The 24,190-nt window shown below is 36.3% G+C and overlaps 1 protein-coding gene across 1 annotated transcript in view; it reads right to left on the bottom strand.

Moving 5' to 3' along the window:
- The window catches only part of DPH6 (diphthamine biosynthesis 6), a 214,241-nt gene that overhangs the window by 41,815 nt on the left and 148,236 nt on the right, over positions 1 to 24,190 (bottom strand). The window contains exon 6 of the mRNA XM_010598317.3: positions 4,960 to 5,021. Coding sequence (XP_010596619.1) covers positions 4,960 to 5,021 — 62 coding nt within the window. The remainder of the gene's footprint in view (positions 1 to 4,959; positions 5,022 to 24,190) is intronic.

Below are 24,190 nucleotides of genomic sequence, written 5' to 3'. Positions count from 1 at the left end.
GCTTCGGATTATTTTCTCTTTCTCTACGGGGGAATTCCTTTTGTTTGTTTCTCACAGATAGTAAGAGTAGGATGAAAAAAAAATTTAGGATGAGATCACCTTAATTCAGATGAGACTGAACTGATTCAAAGCTGCATATGAGTATTTGCAAGGGCTGGGCTATTTCTGATTTTCTTTTACTCCCAAGGTATAAGCCATTTAGGTGTCCCAGCTGAAAACTTGGAATGCTAGCCAGGTCTTTGGTAGGTGCTCTTTGGTGGGCCAACTTTTGTTTTCTGAACCTTATGAAACTACTGAAAGCCCTGCTCAGCCTTTCAGCTGGAATTTTCTACTTCACTTCTTACCACATCTGTGTCATTTTTAAATCAGCAAATGCCTTGAAAGAAAAAGAGACAATGCCTTGGGGTTCTCTTCTCTCTGGAATTCTGGTCCCTCAATTTACTTCTGCTTTAGTAGTTCTTTAATGTTTTCAAGTAATTATTTTTGTTTTAATTTCAAACACTTTTTCTTATTGTTTGCATTGGGAAAGTTGGTCTGGTGCAACTTGTCCCACCATAGCTGAAAATGCAAGTCTTCAATATCCATTAAAATGTAAAACATATATGCCTTTGACCCAGCATTTCTACTTCTAGGATTTTATCCTACAGATAAACTCATACATAGCCCCAGAAATATATGTACAAAAATGTTCATTCCTGCATCATTTATAACAGCAGAAAACGTTAACGAAATGTTTATCAATAAAGATGCGTTCAATATATTATAGCATATCTTTGTGTGAAACACAATGAAGTTATGGAAACAAATGACCTGGATTTATGTGTGCCAAAATGGGAGATGGAGAATAATGTGTACAGTATGCTTGAATTTAGGTAAAAATGGATCCAAAATTGCATGTTTGCATATGCGAAAAATGTTTCTGAAGAGATACACTACAACAGAAAGAAGTGGTTGCTCTGAGAAAGGCAGAAAAACCAGGAGTTAGAGTCAGTGGAAGATTTTTCATCATTGTATAGGGTTTTAACCTACTTTTTATATATTATATGCCTTAGTTTTATATAAACACTAAGAGAAAAATATAATAAAGCATAATAACTGCTACATACGTAGGACAAAGAGGAAAGTGGCAGCTCAAAGGAGGCTTATTTAGCAATTAGAGGTTACGTTAATGAGTTAGGATACAATCTACAGGATTAGGTTGCATATTGAGTCATCTCTCTTGAGATATAAAACAGAGAAGTAAGTAGAGAGACAGGGACCTCCTATTACCAAGAAAGAAGAGCTGGGAGCAGAGTGTGTGCTTTGGATCACTGCACTGAGAAGCTCCTAAACCAGGGGAAGACTGGTAACCAGGACCTTCCCTCAGAGCCAGCAGAGACAGAAAAGACCTCCCCTAGATCTGGCACCCTGAATTTGGACTTCCAGCCTCCTAAGCTATGAGAGAATAAATTTCTGTTTATTAAAGCCATCCACTTGTGGTATTTCTGTTATAGCAACACTACATAACTAAGACAGAGAAAGAGCCCCTGAAAAACTTATAAGGAGGGTGTAATGTGATCACATTTTCATTTCATATATACCATGATGGTGGTGCTATGGACAATGGATGGACAAGGGGCAAGACAGGGAGATGATAGGGACTTGAGCTAGAAGACAACAAGCTAGAGAAGATAGGGATTTGAGGTAGAGCTACAATAACCCAGGATTTTATTCTAATTGCAATGAGAAGCTATTTAAATTTTAAGCAAAGGAATAATATGATTTGATTTACAATTAAAAAAAATATCACTTTGGCATCTGTGTAAGTGAGGAGGCCAGTTAGGAATTGATGTAATAGCCTAGTACAAGCGATGGTCTAGTGATACCAGTGGAGACAGTGAGAAGTGCTTGGAATCGGAATATATTCTGGAGCAGGTAAGACTTGTTAAAGGGTTGCATACGGTGTGAGAGGGAAAGAGAAGTGTATAACAATTTTGGATTTTATCCTGTAGGCAATGGGGACTCATTTAAAGTCTTGAAGTAAGTGACACAATTAAAGTATAATATATATTAGACCAATTATCTTGAGGCAGTAAGCAAAATTGGTTCTTTAGGAAATAAAACAGAAGGTAGAGGCAAATCTGAAGGTGTCAGTAATACTCGAGGCTTGAAGTAACAGGTACCTGAATTAAGAAGATGGCAAAAGGCAATGGATATAAAAGCCACAATCCAGTTTGTAGAGGTTTAGTTTGTGGTGCTTTTGGGTACTGGAGCTTAGCAGAGAAATCAGGGCTAGAAAGATTTGGAAGTCATCAGAATTGAACCAGTAATTAAAACCATGGGAGTGACTGAGATCATGCACAATAAGTGTATAGAGTGAAAAGATAACCTAGACTAGGAACCGGCAAAAGAGACTAAGAAAGAGTGACAAGAACGAAAGAACTGCATATGAATGTCAATGTGGGCGTTTTAAGAAGGGAGGAGTATTTAAAACTCTGACAAATAGGGAGTAAAAGCTGTCTATTGGGGATGGTACAATGAAGACTCTGGGCGATCTTGGTCAGAGCTGAAGCCATTTGGAGGTGGAGGCAGAAGTCAGGCTCCAGGTACACGAAGGATCTGAGACATGAAGAAGCACAGATAAGGAATACAGGGAACTATTTAAACATTTTTCAGTTTCGAAGCGAAGAAGAAAGAGAGGCAGCTACGAAAAGAGCTAAAGTGGAGAGAGGGATTGTTTAGGTTGGGGAGGCTTGGACATGTTTCAACACTGATGTGAAACAGACAATAAAGAGAGAGGCTGAAGATACTGGAGGGGGTGGGATGATTAAAGTCCCTGAAAAGGCAGGTGGGGATGGGATCTAGAGCACAGGAGGGGGATTATCCATAGACAAGAGAAAGGACACTTCTCCCATTGTTACAGAAAGAAAGATAGGTGTGGGCACATCTAAGGTTGTAGGTGTGGTGCTGGGGGAGGAAAGATTTATAGCATGATGCCTTCTATTTCTTTTTGTGAAGAAGAAAAGTCGTCCACTCCAAGTGAGGGGAAAGGTGAAGTGATTTGAGATTTGAAGGGAGCAGAGAAGTAATGAAATAGCCTTAACAGAGAACACAGAAAGAGTTTTTCAAGGGAGATATATTGCCAGGCCATGTTGAGGAGCTAGCTGATGTTGAATCATATCATTTCTGCACTTTTGTGTTTAAATATTCTCATAACCAACATCCTGGCAATCCTCAAAGTCTTACTTGCTTTTCTTAAAAAGAATTTTTACACACATGATATTTGAACTCCTAATTCCAAATTTTAGAGGCAGCTTAGAAGAAGCTCTTTTGCCAAAATCAGTCTCTTGTTTCCGAAGTTCTTTCTTTTACTTCCCATAAATTTAATTTAACTACTTATCTACATTGTTTTGGCAGAAGTTAAATTTGGTCAATGAATAAGGAAGACCAAAAAAGAATTGATGGCTTTGAATTAACATGTTGGCAAAGAATATTGAATGAATGTATCACGGACTGCCAGAAGAATGAAGTCTCTCCTGGAAGAAATACAGCCAGAGTGCTCCCTTGGATGCGAGGATGGAGAGACTTGGACATGTGATCAGGAGGGAACAATCCCTGGACAAGGACATCATGCTCAGTAAAGCAGAGGATCAGTGAAAAAGAGGAAGACCCTCAACTAGGTGGACTGACACAGTGGCTGTAACGATGGTCTCAAACATAGCAACTATTGTGAGGATGGCACAGGTCTGGGCAGTGTTTTGTTCTGTGGTACATGGGGTCGCCATGAGTAAGAACTGAACTCATGGCACCTAACATCTAATAACAAATCTAGTTAGAGGGTAGTGACTAGATGTGAATGTAGATATAGTGGTGGCCGTGGAACAAAGAACTGGAGAGATAAGTCCTAACAGAGGGTAATGGAAAGCAGCTCTACCCTATAAAAAAAAAAAAATGAGATCAAATTATCTAGAAACCAAATATAATCTGTCACAGTTACAAAATCATTTCATTTTTCTTTTTAATCTTATCTGCCTGGCACATTTAATAATGCTTAATGAAAGAAGGAATTAATATTTCAAGTGTTCCTAGGCATTTGGTATATATCGACAAATTATAATATAATCAATTAGACATAACCCTGAAAGAAAATGTGAAACCCATAAAGTTAGTGAGAACTGTAACTTTTAACAGTTTATATCATAGCAATGACATTAACAATGCCTGGAGACAATGTTGATGAATTAAGAGTATGGGACAGGGAAATGATGACTTAGAGGAATTCAGTTCTTTCATAGAAGTAGGCTGATTTTCTTTTTTCCATCATGATTGTGGAAATTAAACTTTAGTAATATACTATTCTAGTTTATGAGGCATTGCCATACTAATCATAGTATTTGCCTCCAAAATCTGACAATATACAATACAGTTATTAGAAAAGACCAAATGAAAATAACTGAATCTTTCTTTAAGGTTTAGAACACTTCAGGATTTGACAATGATAAGGGTTAAACATTGTAACCTGAATCCTTGGAACAGTCAGTGTCTTTACTATTCTGTAGATTAACTTCCTGATTGGTAAAAGAGAGGAGGTTAGATTAGATCATCTCTAAAAGAAGTTTCCACTCATGTTTCTGACAACAAAGCATCTGGTCAGAGACCAGCAGAGAACTCCAGCAGTATGGTACTTTTCCAATGGCACATAATGTCCGTTTGATTGAAAGTAAACTTTCTGACAGAACAATTTCCTTTTAGGTATATAGCTTATTCACTCTCACATTCAAGTAACAAGGCTGGTAATAATCTTCATAACATAAAATGTATTCTTATATCCATTAGAACTTTAATTTTTTCCACAAAAATATATTATGACAGTAGCTGATTTTTTTCTAAAATAAAGTTCATTTTATTATCATCATGTCAAGGCACTATTTTTTTCCTCCTTTGGATGCCTATATTGTGAGAACTGGAGTAAATTCTTACCTCTAAGAGATAAGGCTCCATTTGATCCAGGGTTTTTCCAAGATGCTTATCTGGATCTAAACCTGTCAAGAAAGGTTAATTTTTTTTTTTTAAAGATAAGTACCAGATTGGAAGTTTAAAGACACAGTCCCCTCCTCTTGCCCCCTCCTCACCGAAACCTGTCTGCGTGTATGTTTTAAATTGCTTTGATCCTAAAGTAAAATGTCCTTTACTAATTACCCTTGGGTGACTGATTTTCTTGCTTCTGAAAAATAAGATTCATTCCAACTATACTGTGTCAACTATCAGACACATTGTTTTGGTTCTTTTCTCCTTTTTGAGGAATTATGATTTAAAAAAAAGCAACAAAGATAAAAAATTTGAATTCTTGGCCTTAAAATTATTGTTGTTATTTTACTCATGGATAATGGTATAAATTTCCCAATTCATCCCTATGTTATCTGCACTTGACCTTTCTTACTTAGTGAGTAAGTGAAGGGAATACTAGAATGGCAGACTGTTATGCCTACATAATTAATTCATTGAACAGTAGCATATGGGAAACAAAGAACTGTATCGGCAAATTAAATGACACTTCATTTTGATGACCATTCATGCAACAATCTGTTTTCCAAGTAAAGACAGAAACAAACAGTCCTGAAAAATCATTGTTGTGTCAATAGCACAGGCGTGGCCTCTGATAGTTACACTCAATTGATATAAGAGTAGAATTTATGCAGATCATGGGGCGCAGGTACACAAATGTGTGGCAATAAAAACTCTTCCTGCACATCGAGACTCAGGGGACAAAAAAGTGCTGAAGTGGACAAAGAAATGAATGAGTTCATTTTAGGTATCTGCTTTCATATATATGAAATTGCCTTAGCCTCATAAACCAAAAAAAAGAAAAACAACCCATTGCCATCGAGTCGATTCTGACTCATAGTGACCCTACAGGACAGAGTAGAACTGCCCCATATGGTTTCCAAGGAGCGCCTGGTGGATTCAAACTGCCGACATTTTGGTTAGCAGTTGAGGTCTTAACCACGATACCACCACGGTTTCCTAGCCTCATATAAAGTTATTTTTATTTGTTACTGGTTTAAACCATTCAGTTTATAAATGACACAAACGAAATAATATTTTTCTGCTTCTAGTTGGCTGCCCTTTTTGGTAACATGATATTATAACAATGTATCTGAGTAATAAAAACAAAGTGAAGATTCAGGGTTCTTGTCAGTGAGTATTAAAGGAGATCGAACCCTAGGCAAAACAACTTAGACTAGTAGAGCTAGCTAGGTTAGATGAGTCAACTCCTCCTTTGGTGATCTTATTCTTTCTCATGTTATGTTCCCTAAAATTAAAGTTTCAACTGACAGAGTGAACATGTATGTGAACTATTTGATTTTGTCCAGTTCCTCTATTCCTGTAAACAGCTTTGGAATTCAATCTTTAAAAATGAATACATTAATGAAATACTTCAAAACAAACACCCATTTCACACCACCCACATTTAACAAGCATTAACATCTTGTCATATTTCCTCCAAAACTCTTTCTATAAGAAATAAAATATCACAGACACAATAGAATCCACAGCGTATCTAACTCTAATCGATGTATCTCTCTCTCTCTACATATATATATCTAAACTTTATTAGATCTTGTCAAATTACTCTGCAAAAAAGTATTACCAATTTATAATGCCAACATCAGGGAATTAGAATTCCCATTTTACATACGCTAAAAATAATTTGTTGCTGTTAGATTTTTTAATCTTTGTCAATCTGATAGATACGAAATTGTTCTGCATACTTGTTTTAATTTCCATTTCTCTGATTACAATAAGAATAAGCATTTTTCAGATTTTACTGCCATTCATTCAGGTTTGCACTTCTGGGAAATGCTTATTAATACCATTTGCCTAATTTTAATGTTGAATTTTGTCTCTCATTTCATGATTTTAGGTTCTTGATATATTCTGAGTAATAACCTTCATTGTCAGTATTGTGTCTTCCCTAATCAGTGGCTTGTCTTTATACTCTTTCTCGGGGGGTGACAAGGTATGGGTCTTTTGATAAATATGAGTTTTTAATTTTATACTAGTCAAAATTATTATTATTTTTCTTTGCTTCTTAATAAATCCTTTCTAGCCCCAAGGTCATAATGTTAGTCCCTACATTTTCTTTTCAAAGTTTTAAAATTTTGCTGTTCACATTTACATCTTTAATTCGCCTGGAATTTACTCTCAGTTATTATATATGGTAGTGTTGCAATTTTGTCTCTCATTTACGGATAATCAAGACTATTTATGAAATCCCTTCCCTACTGAGGTACCTGCCATGTCTGCCAAAAGCAAAGCTTCCATATGTGTACCAGTCTGTGTGATGCCACCTGCAATTTACTATAATAAACTTAAGTATTTGTTGTTGTTGTTAGCTGCCTTTGACGAGGCTCTGACTCATGGCGATCTTCCACAGAACAGAAGAAACGGTGCCCGGTCCTGTGCCACCCTGACGATCTTCCACAGAACAGAAGAAACGGTGCCCGGTCCTGTGCCACCCTGACGATCTTCCACAGAACAGAAGAAACGGTGCCCGGTCCTGTGCCACCCTGACGATCTTCCACAGAAGAAACGTTGCCCGGTCCTGTGCCACCCTGACGATCTTCCACAGAACAGAAGAAACGTTGCCCGGTCCTGTGCCACCCTGACGATCTTCCACAGAACAGAAGAAACGGTGCCCGGTCCTGTGCCACCCTGACGATCTTCCACAGAACAGAAGAAACGGTGCCCGGTCCTGTGCCACCCTGACGATCACTGGTATGCTTGAGTCCGTTGTGGTGGCTATCGTGTCACATCAATTCATCTCACTGAGGATGGCCCTTGTTTTTGCTATCAACCATGATAAACCCGGGTGGTATAGTGGTTAAGAGTTCAGCTGCTAACCAAGAGGTTGGCTGTTTGAATCCACCAGGTGCTCCCTGGAAACCCTATGAGGCAGTTCGACTCTGTCCTACGGGGTCTCTATGAGTTTGAATCGACTCAATGGCAGTGGGTATTAATCTATACCCTAGAGGTGGTTAGTTGGCTACAAAAGGACTCTAATCAGAACTCATAACTCCAGGAGCTACAACTTCTGGTGCTACAATTGTCTTTATCTTTTTTTACTACTTAGATCATCAGTAGAAAGTTTGCTAATTAACATGGTGACTGTTACAACTAAATTTTCTTTGGGAAATTAATTCCAAAAAAAAAAAAAACTTATATAGTACTTACTATATTCAAGGTGGAGCCCTGGTGGTGCAGTGGTTACGAGCTTGGCTGCTAACTAAAAGGTTGGCAGTTCAAATCCACCAGCTGTTCCTTGGCAACTCTATAGGGCAGTTCTACTTCGTCCTATAGGGTCACTGTGAGTCAAAATCGACTCGAGGGCAAAAGGTTTTATGTGCAAGGTACTGTTATTAAGTGCTTTACAAATATTCAGTAATTGAGCTCTCATAATAATCCACTGATACTATCAGTGTGGCAATTTAACAGATGGGCAAATGGAGGCACAGGGAGATTAACTGACTAGGTCATCCACTACCAAGAGCTAGAATCAGGACTCAAACTCAGGCAGCCTGGCTGTAGAGTCAATGCTTTAAATTACCATGCCATGTTGCATCTCTTTACTGGGTTAAGAAAGTTTCCCTCCATACCTCATTTGTTAAGATTTCCTGGTTCTTTTTTTTTTTAAAGCATGAGCAGACATTGTTACATACACTTTGTCCAAATTTACTGAGATGTGTTTTCCAATATTTTCAGTGATTTTAGACATTAAATCCATTGCCATCAAGTCGAATCCCACTCAGAGTGATCCTAAAGGACGGAGCAGAACTGCCCCATAGGGTTTCCAAGGCTGTAATCTTCATGGAAGCAGACTGCCACATCTTTCTCCCATGGAGTCACTAGTGGTTTTTAAACTGCAGACCCTTCTGTTAGCATCTGAGCACTTAACCACTGTGTACCAGGGCTCCTCCTTTTATCAAATTTTCCTAAATTTAAAACTTTTGCCATTCTGATAGAGAAAAAATGATATTTATCTCACTAGTAGTTTTATTTGCCTATCTTTAATTTTGTATGATTAAGGTTTACTCTCTTTTTCATCCAGAAATTTATGGCCAGGTTTTTAACTTTTTTCCTGTCAACTGCCTATTTGTATCCTTTAGCAATTTTTCTAAAAGATTAATTATTTCTTCTTATTAATATGGAAACATTTCTAAACCAAGGCCAAGGTCATTAGTTTTTGGTTTAGAAAATTATCATGTGTGCTTTTTCTAGAGTTTGCCATTTGTTTTACGAATTTGCTTTAGGACAGCATATTTTATTGGTGATTGTTCTTCTATTTTTGGTAGATCTTGGAAGATATCTGGCAATTTTGGGAGTCTCATCAAAGTGTCCCCCACCCCCACCCCTTTCCAATGCCCTGAATTTTACTCTTCCCATGTCATTCCACCTTTCTTGGTATTTATTTAATATTTTATTTATTTCTAGCTTTTTGATTTGAATGTTTCATTTACATGTACATATATATTATAAGTAGAAGAATTTAAGTATCCTTTGAGGGACATCTCAGATTTTAAAGGTAGTACTTTCATTGTCTACCCCTTTTCTGTCAGTTTGTTGTACTGTGGTGGCTTGCATGTTGCTGTGATGCTGGAAGCTATGCTACTGGTATTTCAAAGAACAGCATGGTCATTCATGGTGGACAAGTTTCAGTGGGGTTTCCAGATTAAGACAGACTAGGAAGAAGGACCTGGTGATCTATTTCTAAAAAAATCGACCAAGGAAAACCTTATGAATAGCAACAGAACATTGTCTGATATAGTGCCGGAAGATGAGTCCCTCAGGTTGGAAGGCACTCCAAAGATGACTGGGGAAGAGAAGAGGTGCCTCCTCAAAGAAGAGTCGACCTTAATGATGCAGATGGAGTGAAGTTTTCAGGACCTTTATTTGTTGATGTGGCACGACTCGAAATGAAAAGAAACAGCTGTAAAAACCCATTAATAATTAAAACATAGTATGTATGAAGTATGAATCTAAGAAAACTGGAAGTTGTCAAAAATGAAGTGGAATGGATAAAGATGGATATACTAGGCATTACTGAGCTCAGCTTTCAATCGACAATCATACCGTCTACTATGCCGAGAATGACAAAATGATGAGGAATGGCATCACATTCATCATCAAAAGGACCAGTTAATATGACTATAACTCAAATTAGGCCCCAACCACTAATGACAAAGATGAAGAAATAGAAGATTTTTACTGACATTTGTATGCTGAAATTGATCAAATATACAATCAAGATGTACTGATAATTACCAGTGATTAAAATTCAAAAATTAGAAACAAATAAGAAGGATCAGTAGTTGGAAAATACAGCCTTTGTGATAAAAAAGACGCTGGAGACCACATGCTAGAATTTTGCAGGACCATGACTTATTCATTTCAAATACCATTTTCAACAACGTAAACGGTGATTATACAAGTGGACCTAGCTGGATGGAATACACAGGAATCAAATTGACTGCATCTGTAGAAAAGTAGAAAAAGAGGCTGGAGAAGCTGAATATCATTAGAACAAGGCCAGGGACTGACCGTGGAATAGACCATCAATTGCTAATATGCAAGTTCAAGTTGAAGCTGAGGAAAATTAAAACAAGTCCACAAGAGCCAAAGTACGGCCTTGGAGTATATCCCCCTTGAATTGAGGCCACCACAAGAACAGATCTGATGCATTGAATCCTAATGACTGAAGATCAGACGAGTTGTGGGATGACATCAAGAACATCATACATGAAGAAAGCAAAAGGTCATTAAAAAGGCAGGAAAGAAAGAAAAGACCAAAATGGCTGCTAGAAGAGACTCTGAAACTTGCTCTTGAATGTGCAGTAGCTAAACCAAATGGAAGAAATGATGAAGCAAAATAGCTGAACAGAAGATTTCAAAAGGCAGCTCAAGAAGATAAAGTAAAGTATTATAATAAAATGTGCAAAGACTTGGAGTTAGAAAACCAAAAAGGGAAACACGCTTGGGATTTCTAAAGCTGAAAGAACTGAAGAAAAAATTCAAGTTTCAAGTTGCAATATTGAAGAATTCTATGGGGAAAATATTAAATGATGCAGGAACCATCAAAAGAAGGTAGAATGAATATACAGAGTCACCGTACCAAAAGGAATTGGTCGACATTCAACCATTTCAGGAGGTGGCATGTGATCAAGAACCAATGGTATTGAAAGAAGTACAAGATGCACTGAAGGCATTTGCCAAAAACAAGGTTTCGGGAATTGGCGGAATATCAACTGACATGTTTCAACCAACGGATACAGTGCTGGAAGTGCTCACTTGTATATGCTGAGAAATTTGGAAGACTGCTACCTGGTCAACTGCCTGGAAGAGATCCATATTTGTCCTTATTTCATTCCAAAGAAAGATGATCCAACAGAATACAGACATTATCAAACAATATCACTAATACCACACGTAAATAAAATTTTGCTGAAGATAATTAAAAAATAGTTGCAGCAGTACATCAACAAGGAACTGTCAGAAATACAAGCCAGGTTCAGAAGAGGACATGGAATGAAGGATATCATTGCTGATGTCTTATTGGATTCTGGATAAAAGCAGAGAATACCAGAAAGATGTTTACTAGTGTTTTATTGACTACGTAAAGGCATTCGTCTGTGTGGATCGTAACAAATTATGTATAACAATGTGAAGAATGGGAATTCCAGAACATTTACGTGTGCTCATAAAGAACCTGTACATAGATCAAGAGCCAGTCATTCAAACAGAACAAAGGGGATACTGCATAGTTTAAAATCAGGAAAGTTGTGCGTCCGGGTTGTATCCTTTCACCATACTTATTAAATCTGTTTGCTGAGCAAATGATCCGAGAAGCTGGACTATATGAAGAACGGGGCATCAGGATTGGAGGAAGACTCATTAACAACCTGCATTATGCAGATAACACAACCTTGCTTGCTGACAGTGAAGACGACTTGAAACACTTACTGATGAAGATCAAAGACTACAGCCTTCATTATGGGTTACACCTCAACATAAAGAAAACAAAAATCCTCACAATTGGACCAATAAGCAACATCATGATAAAAGGAGAAAAGATTGAAGTTGTCAAGGATTTCATTTTTCTTGGATTCACAATCAACACCCATGGAAGCAACAGTCAAGAAATCAAATGACGCATTGCATTGGGCAAATCTGATGCTAAGGTTGTCTTTAACGTGTTAAAAACAAAGATGTTTCTTGGAGGACTAAGGTTTGCCTGACCCAAGCCATGATATTTTCAATCGCCTCGTATGCATGCAAAAGCTGGACAACAAATAAGGAAGACTGAAAATGAATGATGCCTTTGAATTATGCTGTTAGCAAGGAATACTGAATATACCATGGACTGCCAGAAGAACAAACAAATCTGTCTTGGAAGAAGTATAGCCAGAATGTTCATTAAAAGTATCGTTAGACTCTGTCTAACGTACTTTGGACATGTTATCAAGATGGACCAGGCCCTGGGGAAGGACATCATGCTTGTTAGAGGGTCAGCAAAAAAAGAGAAAGACCCTCAATGACATGGATTGACAAATGGCTGCAATAATGGACTCAAACATAGCTACGATTTTGAGAATGGTGCAGCACTGGGCAATATTTTGTTCTGTTGCACACAGGGTCACTATGAGTCAGAATTGACTTGACAGTTCCTAACAACTACTTTTACTGTCATAGAGTTTTCAGTATTTTTTCTTTTATTGAGTTATACAGGGTTGTACTTGTAAGTTTCAAAATACGCTTATTTAGTTTTACAACTTTTTTGCTGATTCCCAATTTATTTGATTCAAAGCTTCTACAGCCTTATTAGCATTTGGTCCTCATGACCCATCAGTTTCTAACTGAAGTGGTAAGATCTCCCATTATGATTATGGTTTTGATCATTTCTTCTCATGATTCTGTCAGTTTTACTTTATATATGTAAGAGTTATGTTGTTAAGTACATACAAATTCATAAGTTTAAAGCTTCTTGGTGGGATTTTTTTTTTTTTTTTTATTAAGACAAAGTGTCAGTTTCATCTCCATCGAGGATTTTTGTCGTAAACAATGCCAGTTTTCTTTTGTTTATATTTTTCTGGTATATATTTTCTCATCATTTATTCTCAAGTTTTTTGTGTACTTTTGTTTTGAATGCCCCTTGCAAATTGCATACATTGATTTGTTTGTTTTATCCCATCTTACAAATACATTTTAAATATACTTTTACATTTATTTTCATTACTTATCTGTATAAACCTGTTTCAATAATCTTATTGTGGATTTTCTGTTACAACCTATTTCATATTTTTTTCTTTTCTGTTTTCTACATCATACTGGATTGAAAAAGATCACTTTGCTTGTTTCCTTCTGCTGATTTGAAGGTGTAAGTTGAATTTTTACTCTTTCAGTAATCACTTGTAATTTTTTAAAATACATTCAAAACCATAATTTCCAAGTCTAAAGTTATTAAGCATCTTTAGCCCCCTTCTGACCAAGAAAAAAGAGCATGTTTTAACTAGCCACTAAAGAAGCTCTCCCACATTGCTATTATTGTATAGAATTTTAATTCCATTATTTTCAGAAAATAAATAATAATTAAGATTACCAACATATTTTACAATTTCTATTCTCATCAATGTTTCTCATTTGTTTTTCCTGGACACAATCTATTTCTTACTCAGTCCATGCTTTATTCTTTCACTGAAGATCTATGAGTGGTAAACTCTCCTAGTTTTTATGTATCTGTAAAACTTCTATTTCACTCACACCATTACATAATTTAGTTGTAATGTAGTATTTCTCCTGGCCTTTTTCATTCCTGATGAGAATTATGCTGTCAGTCTCACACCTGTTCCCATATAAGGAATCTTTATTTTCTCTATACTAGATTGCACACCCACCACCTGTCTGCTAGTGTGTAGTAATACAGTGGCTTGTGTGTTGCTGTAATACTGGAAACCGTGCCACCAGTATTTCAGATACCAGCATGGTCATCCATGGTTGACAAGTTTCTGCAAAGTTTCCAGACTAAGACAGATTAGGAAGAGAGGCCTGGTGATCTACTTCTGAAAATTAGCCAGTGAAAACTCTACGGACCACCACGGAACAGTCAGATACAGCGCTGGAAGATGAGCCCCTAGGCTGGAAGGCAGTGAAAAGACAGCAGCCATAGCTCTGGCCTGAAGATAACCAACAATCGTGAAGAGGGTGGAGGACTGAGCAACGTCGCATTCTGTTGTCCATGAGGTAGTGACGAGTCAGAGCCGACTCAACGGCAAATCACAACGAAGGCTGTAAAAATTTCAACTTACCTGAGATACACTGTAATTTTAATACGACATGCGTATTTGTATTTATTCTGTATAGGACCTACTATGCACTTTAAATCTAAAGGATCGAGCCTTTCTTTAAATCTAGAAAATGTTCAGCCATTATATGTGTGATTATTGTTTTTCTGCCTCTTCCTCTATTTTTTTTTCCTAGAACACATATGACACAAATACTACAATTTCTCAGTCTATCCTCCATATTTCCTAATTGCTCTTGCAATTTTTTTTCCCCTCTATTTCCTTGTTGCCTTTGGGTGAATTACTTTCTACTTCACTAGCTCTCTTTTGGATTTGGCTTATCTAGAATTTATTCTGCCAACTGTGTGTGTTTTTTTTTTTAATGACTGTATGTTTCATTTCTAAACTTCTATTCAGTTATTTTTCACATCATCCTGCTGTTTCAGTCTGACTGAATTTTTTTTTTCTTCTAATTTGGTTGCTTAAAAAAATTGGATGTTATGCTTTTCTTTATCTCTCTAAGGTTCTTCCTCATGTGGAATGCTTTTAGTCTGTTTCCTCAGAGGATACGATCTTTCAACTGCCTTTGCCTGTTCCTGTTTCCTGTATTACAGGCCCAAGCTTCAGTGCTGCCTACTACTTTATATGTCCTTTCATTTCTAGTTCACAGAGATGTTTACAATGTCTTCTGACACAGCTATGTCTTTCAAAATTTTTCCTTCATATATTCCTCTACCATTGCTATGGATTTGGGATGGAAATTTGGAACACTCAAAGCATGAATGTGTAAGTCTGTTTTTAGCCTCCCAGTTCCTTGATTCTCATATACACTGGTCACAGAACACATACTCGGCATATGGTAACTAGGGTACACATTGTTAAAATCATTTTAAAAGTCTCTGAAGCCTGAATCTAAGAATTCATGTTTTACATTATAAATGAGGGTCTGGGAGTAAATACATGCCTGTATAAAAGGCATGAAAGAGAACTTAAGAGCATATGGTTTTGCAGAGTTAGGCAATAAAAGATCAAACTGGTGGTCCTTCCGCTTTTCTTGCAGTCTTTTTTATTCATTATAGATTCATCAGGCCCCAGTTCTAAACTGATAAATTATAGAAAACAGCTTTTATATCTTATTTCAGAGATGGCTGCATTTCTGTGGTGGATAAAATAATCTGACTTGTCTTTACACAGGAAAGTCAGCAAAATGTGTAAATCTAAGCCATATTGGGCACGACTTCTCCACATGAATCTCCAACCATCACACAGGTACACCTTGGCAAAAATAAGTTGTTTATTTCAAGATTTTTCTGTATTGATAAAATAAGTTTTCAATTTAGCTATTCCTGGCTTAAGCACTGAAAATTCTATGAAGCTGAAACAAGTATGTCAAAATTTAAAATATTAAGATTTTAAACTACGTTCCTGAAATGCACTATAGGCCATTTCGCTACTGTAGAAATTTATTTTAAAACTATAAAGTAACTAAAATAAAAGAGCCACATTTCTTTTCTCTCCCAGCTAATGATGAAATAAACTGCAGGTGTGGGGTTTTACAGGTTTCGTAACGGGGTCTGCGCCAAGTTTAGCGAGGGTGGTACAAGCTACTATGATTCATGGGTCTGATGCTTTCAACGTTTCATATAAAGCAGACCAATCAGTAATAACATTTCACATACACAAAACAACAGATGATTTCAGTGGACATATATAAGCAAGAGAAGGGCAGGACCTGAGAAATAAACAACTTTTTAACATTTTAAAATTAACGAAGGATGTATTTGGTAATTTAGGTAGACTTTTTGGCATGAATAATGACTTAGGAGTTATCTAATAATATAATATTATATATAATATAATTTAAACTGACTGTAATTCTTTTCCCAAAGAAGTCCAAGTTTGAATAATGAACCTGCTTGTCTAGAATCATTATTAACAGCCTACATGTTCTTCTGAATGCATCTTTCTGCTTTAAGTCAAATCAAAACCAAACCAAACTCAGTGCCATCGAGTCAATTCTGACTCACAGTGACCCTATAGGACAGAGTAGAACTGCCCCACAGAGTTTCCAAGGAGTGCCTGGCGGATTCAAACCGCCGACCCTTGGGTTAACAACACAACATAAAACACATATTCAGGTGAGGCTAAGATGTTCCTCTGTACTTGATTATAAAGACTATCTAGGTCTTTTTCTCCTGATGCCTTGCTAGTTACTCCATCCGAGTGCAGTCTGCCTTTGCTTCTATTTTTCTGTTCATTAGGAAGTGACAGGTCATTGGGGACCTCATGATCACTGGCCATATGAAATGCATTTCAGATTGTTTTTATAAAATATTTTCTTGGATAAGATCCAGAGATCCCTGCAATTCAAGCCACTGCCCTTGAGACAGCAATGGCCTAAAATGATCTTAATCTCTGAGATCTTTTCTAAATGGGCTGAGGCTATTATTATATGTGGGACGATATTGGTCAGGGATGTAGTGGGAAAAGGATTCATTCTACCCCAGAATATATTCGGATACAGAACTTTTTTTGACAATTTTTTTTAACGCTTTGAATATTGATTCCATAAATATTAAACTACATGCAAATGAAAACTCTTTGTACTTTATTTTTATAAATATAATGAATGATTCAATACTTAATTTCTTATACCTCCATATATATACATATATATATATATATATTTTTTATAAGTTTCCTCATTTAAAAACATCTTAGTATTGTATGGAGCCCTGAGGGTGTAGTGGTTAAGAGGTCAGGCTGCTGACCAAAAGGTTAGCACTTCAAACCCATCAGTTGCTTCTTGGAAACGCTATGGAGCAGTTCCACTCTGTCTACTCTGTCCCTATGAGTCCAAACTGACATGATGGCAACAGGTTATGGGATAGTATTGTATGTACACACTTTATAACATTTATTTTCATTTCTCTTAATGGAAAAAGACAATCAGTAAAATAAGTTTAAAAACAGAGCACTTTAACATGAAAAAAATCTAATCTATAATTATGAAGTTCTTTTAATGTTTTAGTTTTGACCTCACATACTTTGGTTTTGGTACTTTCTAACTAGATGATGCACACTGAGAATTTTTCCATTCAAGATTCTTTTTATAATTAAGAATGGAAGGTCAGTGTCAGATTAACATGAATAATGTATTTACTGTTGAACTTACTTTTTTAATTTTTATGTTTTACGTGGTTCATAAAGAAACATTTAAAATAATGAGATATGCTTGAGTTAAAGCTTAGACAACATAAATAACCCTCAGTTTAATTTACTTGTATTACCAAGAAGAATCCACTTGTATTTCTGAGCACACTCAAGACTGATGCTAATATACATTTGCTCTCAAATGATTCTTTTACACAGAATCATTTTAAAGTCTAAGAATATATAACAATGCCTCAGTAATTTTAAATCCATTTTATACATTCATTCTATTTTCAATTTTTTAAACAGTAGCCACTTAATGGGAAAATGCAGCCAGTCCAATATGCACCATTTTCTCTCTCTTTAAATAAACCCTAGTATCTAGATCCAATACAATTACAGTATAATTTGAAAATCTCCCTCCTAATCTTTGTAATGTCATCATTCCTATTTTACTTTATATAAAGCAGCATTGCTTTAAAGTCCTTCAAGGGGCTGTGAAAAGCCTATGAAAAAGCCACAATGGTTCATGGGCTTTTTGAACGCAATTCAACTTTATCTAAAAACTTTAATTTATCCTAGACCTTGAAAAAGATGTTTCTTTTTCAGTTTCATTCAATTTAGTTGTCTCTTTTCCAGTGAAGCCTGGGCCATGAATGGACATAAATTGTGCTATACCAGAACCCTAGCAGTCAGTTCAATTTACCTCCTGAACTAGTCAGCTGTGGCATGCGAATTTCAACGGTATCTATCTCCCTTACGAAAACCTTTATAATCACTGAGATGGTTACATTTATTAACGCTGATATAAATATCAATAACAAGAAATATCAATATTAATAACGAAGATGATTATAATCCATAGGACCCAGGATGATATTATATTTAGAGTACAGTCGACTCAAATACATGTATAAATCACCTTAAGTTACTAACAAGCTTATTCTCCAAAGTGCAGAAAAAAATTTACTGTAAATCCTGACACCAAACCATTTAATTATGTTTTATAGACATTCCTTGATGGAAGCTGGGTGGATGAATAAACCCACAACAAGACCTAGGCATTGGATAACTCTATGCAGAATGAAGAAATTAATTAGGAGGAAGAATCATAATTTGCAGAGCTGACATCTATTTTACTTTACTTGCATGTATCAATGGGAAGCAATTACAATTCAATTAAAATATTCAATTTTATTACTTTACTGGCTGACCTTGAAGTTAATGCCTGTTTTATTTAATTGCATCATCTATGAATAAATGTTAACCCCACAATGTTATGCCCCATTATTTTCAAGGCATTTTTCAACTTCTCAACTGAATTATACCAGTCAATTTATTATCTACTGTCATGAAAGCAAGTGGAGGTTTATTTCTTCAAGACAGCCCAATATATGATGAGAGAAACATCACAAAATGTTTGATAATGCTATTTATAACAAAGTCAAGCAAAATGAATTGTGTTCTCATCTCAACTTTGGTAGCCTAGACTTTTACTGTAAAATCAGTAGGTGATATTAGAAAAGGTATAATCACTCTGAGAAGCAATTTCTAGTCTGCCTATAAGTCTTGTTAAATCCATTTCAGATAGAAACTGATTACCCTAGGTATCTTCAAAAGTAAAAAAACAAACAAACAAAAAAACTTGATAATCTTTTTCTGTTACTAACAGGCTCACCGACCACCAGAACAAGTAGGTTCCATTTTCAAGACTTAAATGCTTTCATTGGTAAATATAACTTTTATTTGTTCCCAGACTCAAGCTGAGCCCACCATTATTCTATAATTGGGCATTTTGATAATAACATGATGAAATTTGTGTTAAAAAAGAAAAACAAATAAGGAAGGATCCTGGTTACGTAATCTCTAAAGAAAAAATAACCACACATATTTGAAAGTGACTGTCTGGGAACTTATTTCAAGTTTCAGATCTTCCATTTCTACAATTACAGCACTAAAACGCTTACTCATCTTAAAGGTTGCATTAGGACTTACCTCAGCATGTAGTTTCTTTCTAAAACCTTAAAATTGGTATTTTACTTTGAGTGTAAGTAATATTAAGTAGCCCCAGATACGTTATGAATTCACTTTTAAGATCTATAAACCTGTTGCCACTGAATTGATTTCGACTCATAGTGATCCTAGAGGACAGAGTAGAACTGCCCCATAGGGTACCAAGGAACAGCTGGTGGATTTGAACTGCCAACCCTTTGGTTAGCAGTTGAGATCGTAACCACTGCACCACCAGGGCTCCTTTAAGATCTAAAGCATCCATGAAATGAATGACCAATAAATCATATTAAGTATAATTAAGCAGTTAAAGATAATCAATACCTGCTGGTGATATAGCTCATGGTCTCTTTTCTACCTTTAAAAACACTACACAGTTTTTAAATATAGAGAATTAAAAAGTGAAAGATACGTGTAGAACAAAGAGAAAATTTTTTAAAAAAGGAGGATTTAAAGTATTTATTTTAGAAACATCTTCCTAATCTTTACTATCAGTTTTCAACATGATGGTAGTGGAAAGAAGCTCGACACAAGTATAGTGTGTTTGAAGAGGTGAAAGTTGAGGCTAAAAAATGGACAAAGGCAAGGCCCTATAGGGCTTTGTATTCTACTTTAAGGAGTTTCTACTTGAAAGTAAGGTCAGAAAGAAGACAGAGAAATTCTAAGCAGAGGAATGACATAATCTAAGTTGTCTTTTAGAAAGACCAGTGTAGTTGTGGGCTAGCTCCTTGAAAGGGAACAAGGTTGGAGTATGAAGGTGAGTAAAGAGGTTCCTCCAGTAGTCGAGGTGAGAGGCGATGTATGAGACAAGGCATTGGGATGGAAGGAAGAGAACAGATTTGAAAACAGCATGTGGTAGAAAAGATATATAGGACTTGCTTATGAACTCGGTGTGGAGACTAGAGGAAAGGGAAAAGGCAAAATCATTTTCAGATTTTGAGCTCTGAGTAAATTTAAAGATGGTGACATCACTTACTTCATATTTAGAACACTTGAACAGAAGAGTTTGGGAAGAAAAGTAAAGGGTGAATTTAATTTTAGACATGTGTGAGTTTCCTGTGAATCACCTGGGAAGATATATCCAATTGGCTGTTAAGTATGTCAGGTTAGAGTCTAGGAAAGAGGTCTAGACTGCAGATACTAATACAGAAATAGATGCCCTGAGATGAAATCATTCAAGGAGAATATTTAAAGTGAGAAGAGAAAATACAAGAAAGTCTTAAGAAATACCAAACTTTAATGGACACTGTAGTCAGAATGAAATGCCCAAAATGCAAGTCTGATTGGATTTCCTTCTATTTTAAAATCCTTCAATTGTACTTCTTGGCGAGATAAGCACAGGCATCTAATTTTCTCTCTTTCTTCCCTGCCTATTCCAAGCTGCACTGAAAAGATTACTGAGCAAAGGAAGAAGAAAATATCAGGATTGAAAGTGGGAAAGAATACTATTCACATACCCAGAACCTCAATTAAATTCTGCTACAGTGAAGATGGAATCATATTCAAAGGACATGCTGTACTATGACTTTTCTCCCATGAGAGAATAACTTGCTATAAAAGGAAGTACGGGGGACTCTGAGAACCCTGATTACAACCCAAACCTCTGAGTTGAGAACGGAAGAGTGAGATGCAATTCCCCTAATGCCACAGGGAATTACTTGTGTCTTTTTGCACTGACTCTGGCTCCCTTTCTTCACTTACTTTTCTTCTTCCCCTACACTTCATTCCATTTCTGGCTCTCTCTTTCTCATTCTTGGAATCCTCTTCACACTTCTGTTTCCTTTTTTTTTTTTTTGGTTGACTTATTTACATTATTTTGTTACAGCACTAGGACTTGCTCATACAGCGGTATTCATCTATTTTGGCATACCTCAACTTTCCTAGTCAGTTCTTGCATCTGATTATCCAACAGCCTAGATTAGTTTGTTCCCAAGTTCAGCACACTTTGGATGACTTACTCTTTTGGTGGGTTCCAGGCTTCAAAACTTTCCAGCGTGGACTGTGGCTTCCTCAGCTTATTGGTCTTAGACCAAATCTCACAGTCTTTGTGGGTGAGACATGGCATTTGCCCTTCTGATCTTGTTGACCTTGCATTGGGAGATGCAATCCTTCACCTGGTTCTTATATAAGTTTACACTGTCCTTGACCTATGTATATTTATGCAAATTTTACTTGTATTTTTAACACTAATATAACACGTAAATTTAATATGCATACTTTCTAAGCACCTCATTATTGAGATTTTTTTTACATTTCTAAGAAGTTTTCTCCTTTCTACTTGAGTGAGGATTGCATGAAAGATCATATTTTCCCCTCTAGATTTATCCTATTTAGCAAAGGCTATCAGATAAACTTGTTGTAAGTTGCTGTCGAATTGATTCCGGCTTATGGCGACCACATACGTTATAGAGTAGAACTGCGCCATAGGGTTTTCCTGACTGTAATCTTAACAGAAAGGTGCCTTTGTGGTGCAACTGGCTAAGCACTTGGCTGCTAACCAAAAAGTTGGTGGTTTAAAACCACCCAGCTACTTCGTGGGAGAAAGACCTGGCTTTCGTAAAGATGATCATCAAGAAAATACTGTAGTGCAATTTTACACTGTGACATAGGCCGTGATGAGTTGGAATCTACACGAGGACACCTAACAACAACAATAATCTTAATGGAAGCAGATCTTAAGGACTTTTCTTCCACGGTTCCGCTCTGTGGGTTTGAACCACCAACCTTTAGGTTACCAATAAAGTATAAACCATTTGCGTCACTCAGGGATCTTTAAGGAGACTTAACTCTATTTTTATTGAGGTGGCTTTCATAATACATGGACGCTGATCATTACCATCGTGAGGTTTATGTTACCTACCTGAAAGAGAATTTGTCAGAGGACAAGACCTACAACCTTTATAATATATCCTTGCTTCAAGTAGCTTTAATACATAAATGCTGAGCCCTCAGCTACGATAAGTCATTTTGCAGCCACGCCAAATATGGAATAATACTGGTACTGAGGTACTACACATAAATATCTTCTTGAATAGTATAGTCTTTGAATAGTCTGACTACTACATAGATAAACAGAAAAAAGATTCTGTGGACTTACCTTTTCCGAAGATGTTTTCAGTTAATTACATATTACCATCAAAGTTGTTTGAGTGCATGCTGCCTGACACAGCTGTAAATATTACTACAGAGGGCTATCTTTTATAATAGCATGGGTTTAAGAAAGATTCTATTTTATTTCTTTGTGAACATTGCATTCTATGTTTTTTGTTTTTACTTTTAAAGAGTAGTGGGAATTGGAGTTACTGGTTAAGATAAAGGGAGAAAGAAAGGTTTTAGAATTATAAAACCAAAAAACCTACTGCTGTCGAGTTGATTTGGACTCATAGTGACTCTGCAGGACAGAGCAGAACTGCCCCACAGGGTTTCCAAGGAGCGGCTGGTGGATTTGAACTGCAGACCTTTTGGTTAGCAGCCAAGCTCTTAACCAATGTGCCACCAATATTTCTTGGAAGGTAATATAAGTATTTATCTACAAAATAGCTTTGGGATGGACTAGAACCTTAATTTCTTAAAAAATTCACAGAACATATCAATGCCAACATCAAATAAGTATAGCCCTAACTTATTTTAGAATATGCCCTACCACGTGAAAGAAAAGACTTGCCACCAATAAAATGAACTAAATCAGCACTGATTTACTCTGCTGTTATAATCTGTTACCCCCCTTACACACTACCCTACTCAGAGACAGCTGTGTGATCGGTAATATTTGAATTTAAAATTTAAGATTTTATCATATATATTCATAATTTAATATTTAAACCTCGATTTTTTCCTTAAATTGAAAATGGTAATTAGATAATTTACAACACATTTTAGAATTTTAAAAAGTCTTAACTTTTCATATTTCAATACTTGAGTTATAAGTTCAAAAATCTAAGCTGAAGTACTTTGTATAAAGGTAGAAATGTATTCTAATCACAAGTAACTATACTTGGAAGCACATTACAAAAAAAAGAAAAACCCATTACCATCGAGTGGATTCTGACTCATAGTGACCCTATAGGACTCTATAGGGTTTCCAAGGCTGTTATCTTTATGGGGAGCCCTGGTTGCTAACCAAAAAGTCAGCAGTTTGAATCTACCAGCTGTTTCTTGGAAACCCTATGGGGTTGTTCTACTCTGTCCTGTAGGATCACTATTATTTGGAACCCAGTCAATGGCAACAGGTTCGGTTTCTTTTGGCTTTTAATCTTTATGGATGCAGCTGCCACATCTTCCTCCTGTGGAGCGCTGGTGGGTTCGAACTGCTGACCTTTGGTTAGCAGCCGAGTGCTTAGTCACTGCACCACCTGCGTTTCTTGAAAGCATATTAAGTAATCTTTTTTATTTTAACAAAATAATCATTTGAACAAAGTTCAGATGTAAAAAAAACGTTATGTTAACTATAGAGTATGAAAGAATAATGCAAATTGCTTTCAACTTTTACTGTTCAACATTCTTTTCTAGGAAGGCTATCACAATAAATGATTTTAATTATGTCCATTATTAGCCAAATGATTGACAGAAGAGCACAATAAGTAGAAGCAATAATTAATATGCCTTGTCTTGGCTTATTTGGGCAGCTATAAAAGAAGAAACAAATTACTGTAACATAGGGGGATTACCACAGGTGACTTTGCAGAGGAGTGGAACCTGGCAATGTGAAAGGC

Source organism: Loxodonta africana, chromosome 10 (genome assembly GCF_030014295.1).
Source record: "Loxodonta africana isolate mLoxAfr1 chromosome 10, mLoxAfr1.hap2, whole genome shotgun sequence".
Classification (NCBI taxonomy): Eukaryota; Metazoa; Chordata; class Mammalia; order Proboscidea; family Elephantidae; genus Loxodonta; species Loxodonta africana.
The sequence above is the reverse complement of the archived record's forward strand: the minus strand, read 5'-3'. Positions and strand labels throughout refer to the sequence as shown.